This window comes from Apaloderma vittatum, unplaced genomic scaffold (genome assembly GCF_000703405.1).
Source record: "Apaloderma vittatum isolate BGI_N311 unplaced genomic scaffold, ASM70340v1 scaffold2371, whole genome shotgun sequence".
NCBI lineage: Eukaryota > Metazoa > Chordata > Aves > Trogoniformes > Trogonidae > Apaloderma > Apaloderma vittatum.
Window position 1 is genome coordinate 11,094 of NW_009697195.1, and position 3,294 is coordinate 14,387.

The following is a 3,294-nucleotide window of genomic DNA, read 5'->3' on the forward strand; positions in this document are numbered from 1 at the left end:
TGCTGAAAAAAAGCAAGCATCTGTAGCAGGCAGATGGTTTTCACTGTAAGGTTACCAAACAAGTCCATGTCTATGTGCTCAGTATTGCAGTTTCCTCCATTGTTCAGTGTAAGATGTATTTATTAAGTAGACAATGTTTAATTCTGATGAAGACAATACTTGAATGGATTATTATTATTTTTTTCCGTAGTTTTCACAAATGTTTCAGTAGAAAAGTGGGATTTGGAAGCGTGTTGCATTTTAGGTCCTGAAGGCAGTGGATAAGAAATACCTCTCCTACATGTTTTTCAGGCCAAGAAATTAAGCTATTTCAAGTACCTTTCTGGCATTTTTCTTTCCTGTGGTTGACTCATCTTTTTTTTTTTTTACATCCTTTGTCCCCTTTTCTTCACACTGTCAACACCTGTCTGCTTGTTTTCCTTTTTCTAGCTTCTGCTGAGATGTCTTCCCTCTCTGTGTTTCTTTGCTATGATGCTCTGCCCCTGTTCTCAGTTTCAAGCAGGGTGTGATAACTGTTATATCATATGGTGAAACAAGAATCTGTGATACACTTCAATACATCTGTAATGCACTAGTACAGCCTTGGAAAAAGAAATACTTGTGACAATAAGAGTGGCTTCTATAGCCTTTTAGTCCAATAAAATTTACACTGATTTAGAACGAGTGTTTCAAATGGTGTCTTGCTTTCTAGCTCTATCATAAACCACCACAAAAATAAAAAGCTTATCAAGGTATTCTGGTACCAAGGGCTGCCACTGTTCAACAATGCAGTAGCAAGGCTAGATTTTCCTTTTTTTAGTGTAAGGTCAGCTGTTCCAATACATTTATTAGAAATAAGATATCCTGCTTCTGCAACATAGAGGCCGAAAGATTCTGGTGGTTGCTTTATGAATGAAAAGCATCTTTCTGATTAGAACTTTGCGTAAACCTGAAGAATTTGCTTTGCTGTGTGTCAAAGTGTGGGTTTGTTTTGCTGGAAGAAATTGCAATTTATCTCAGATTTTTCAGGTGATTTAAAAAGAGAAAAAAGAAGACAGCAAGAGTATTTGGTTAACTATTGAAGTTGATATGGGGAGAGATGCACTGTCGGTTTTCACTTTTCATTTCACTGTTATTTTCAGTGCATTTAAAATACAAGGAGTCAATGCCCTGTATTGTTTTGATGTTACTTGAGTAATATAAATCTCAGAGTGTGTTTATTGGGGAGCAGAGGAGATGGAAGAGAAAGCAGCTTTGTGAAAGCACTCCAGCAAATGTGTCTTCTGTACTGCAACTGTCAGGTCTTTTTATAAATATGGGACTGTGTCAGAGAAATTTAAATTAAAGAAACACCAATCACAAACAAATTATTCTGTGAAGACATTGTTCATTTATAGAGTCTAATAACTTTTGAAATGCTGTGACAGGTGAGAAGCTTATTTAAGCTTGTATGTGTCATAGTTGAAGGACACAAAATGGTAATAGTGAATAAATGGCTAGGTATGAGGAAGGTCGCTATTGCCAGGAATGCTGGCCTCATCCAGGTTAATAGAAACAGGAGAAAGAAAGGAGACAATGTTGGATGTCTCTGAGGAAAAACAGTCAGAAGCAGCTTGTCCTGGGGTGACATTGGAACTTGGCCACCTAAAATATTGTTAAATCACCACAGCTTCCATCATTGTGGTGTTCTTTCCAAAGTATGTGTGAAGTTAAAGAGCTGCTTTGTTTGATGAAAGCTATTTCTTTTTCTATTAGAAATTAATTTAGACTTTTTGTTTCTTTAATGGTTGCATGCTACTTTCCAAAGTTGTCTGGTGATCAGAGTAAGGTCAGTGAAATTGGTGAATATAAGATTATACCCCTCTGCTCAATGTTTTAAAATCAGTAATCAAATGTACTTTTGCGGGCACTGTGCCAGAGGCACTCATCATTTGATGTGAGTTGGTGAATATTCGCCGTTGGGCTGCCAAGGTCACTCAGACCTTGGTGCTGACAGGTGGTGGGACTCTGGTGTTGTCTCACTAGATCACTTGCCAGTGCTTTGGTGACGGGGCCAAGGAGCAGAGCATCTCCAGTTTGTGCCTTCAGAGAGCTACAAAGTGAAATGAAGAGAGCTTTCTCCTTTAAAAATTATTCTACTTTGTAACTGCAAGCTAAGAACATTGCTGAGCTCCAGAATACCCCAAAGGCTGTTGACAGATGCAGAGAACTGGGGTGCCAATTTCCCTCAGTTAGTTTTCATCAGGGTGTTGCTATTAAGTAATAGGCTCAGTTCCTGGGAAGACACGAGTCCCTGTAGTGAGGGTTGGGAAGTGACTGTTTGAAACAAACCCCAGTTATGGGGTAGATGAGGCTAACCTTGGAGTGCGCTCTTTGAAATGAGTGTTCCACTGAAATTGCTGGAACTAAGGAGCGATGTGAACAAGAATTAGTGTCGTTCTTTCAATAGTTTCATTATATTATACAGCTTGAACTGTCAACGTGGAAATAATTGGTTTATTCTACATTTTAAAAGAGATATGGATTTAATACCAAAACTGTTTTGTGGTTTTTTTTCTTTTGCAGGCATCAACTTATCACCATATTCAGGAAATAATGGTACAGTTATTACGCACAGTGAACAGAACTGTTATTACAATGGGAAGAGATGATCCTTTAATTGTGAGTAATATTTTTAATGCTTTGAAGGTAATTTTCTAGTTATCCTGAAAAAACGCAGTTACAGTATTTGTGGACTCCTTGTTTGTGGGATTTTTTAGATTTCAAGTAAAAGGCCTAAAACTTTACTCTTTTTTCATTCAACTGGGCCACTCTAGTGTCTTTAGAATTTAGTTAAATACTGTGGGATGTTGTTTTTTTTAAAGTATGCACAACACTAAATCTGAAGTTAATTGTTGTTTGCAAAAAGAAGAATGCTTTACAAACCTGCATAAAGGGCAGACTTTAACACATTGAAAATAGTGTTTCTACTAATTCAAAATCAGTGTCCAAGTAAAAAAGACAGCTTATTTAAAAAAACAACAACACTGGTGGATGCTCTGTTTCTCCGAATTTTTCCCACATTCTTTGCTTTTTGGTGGATTAGAGTTGCTATGGAACAGCCACCATTCCTGGCTCTGCTTCTGGAGGAGGAAGATGATGCCTGATGTGCAAAGGGAAAGTATCTGGGGATGCACTGGCAGAGAGCACTCACCTGCGATTTCTGTGGAGATTCTGTGGTGTGAGAGTTATATTCAGGATTCAGATATAAGCACTTATCTCATGAGTAGTCCTCTTGATTTAAGCTATTTGTGAGGATGCAAGCCAATTGTGTTC

At 37.9% G+C, this 3,294-nt stretch overlaps 1 protein-coding gene across 1 annotated transcript in view; it reads left to right on the plus strand.

Annotated features, from left to right (window-relative positions):
- Nucleotides 1-3,294, plus strand: part of LOC104279963 (dedicator of cytokinesis protein 2-like) — a gene marked incomplete at both ends in the record, with an annotated part of 78,841 nt that overhangs the window by 6,978 nt on the left and 68,569 nt on the right. The window contains one exon of the mRNA XM_009877443.1: nt 2,545-2,640. Within this exon, the coding sequence (XP_009875745.1) occupies nt 2,545-2,640 (96 nt within the window). The remainder of the gene's footprint in view (nt 1-2,544; nt 2,641-3,294) is intronic.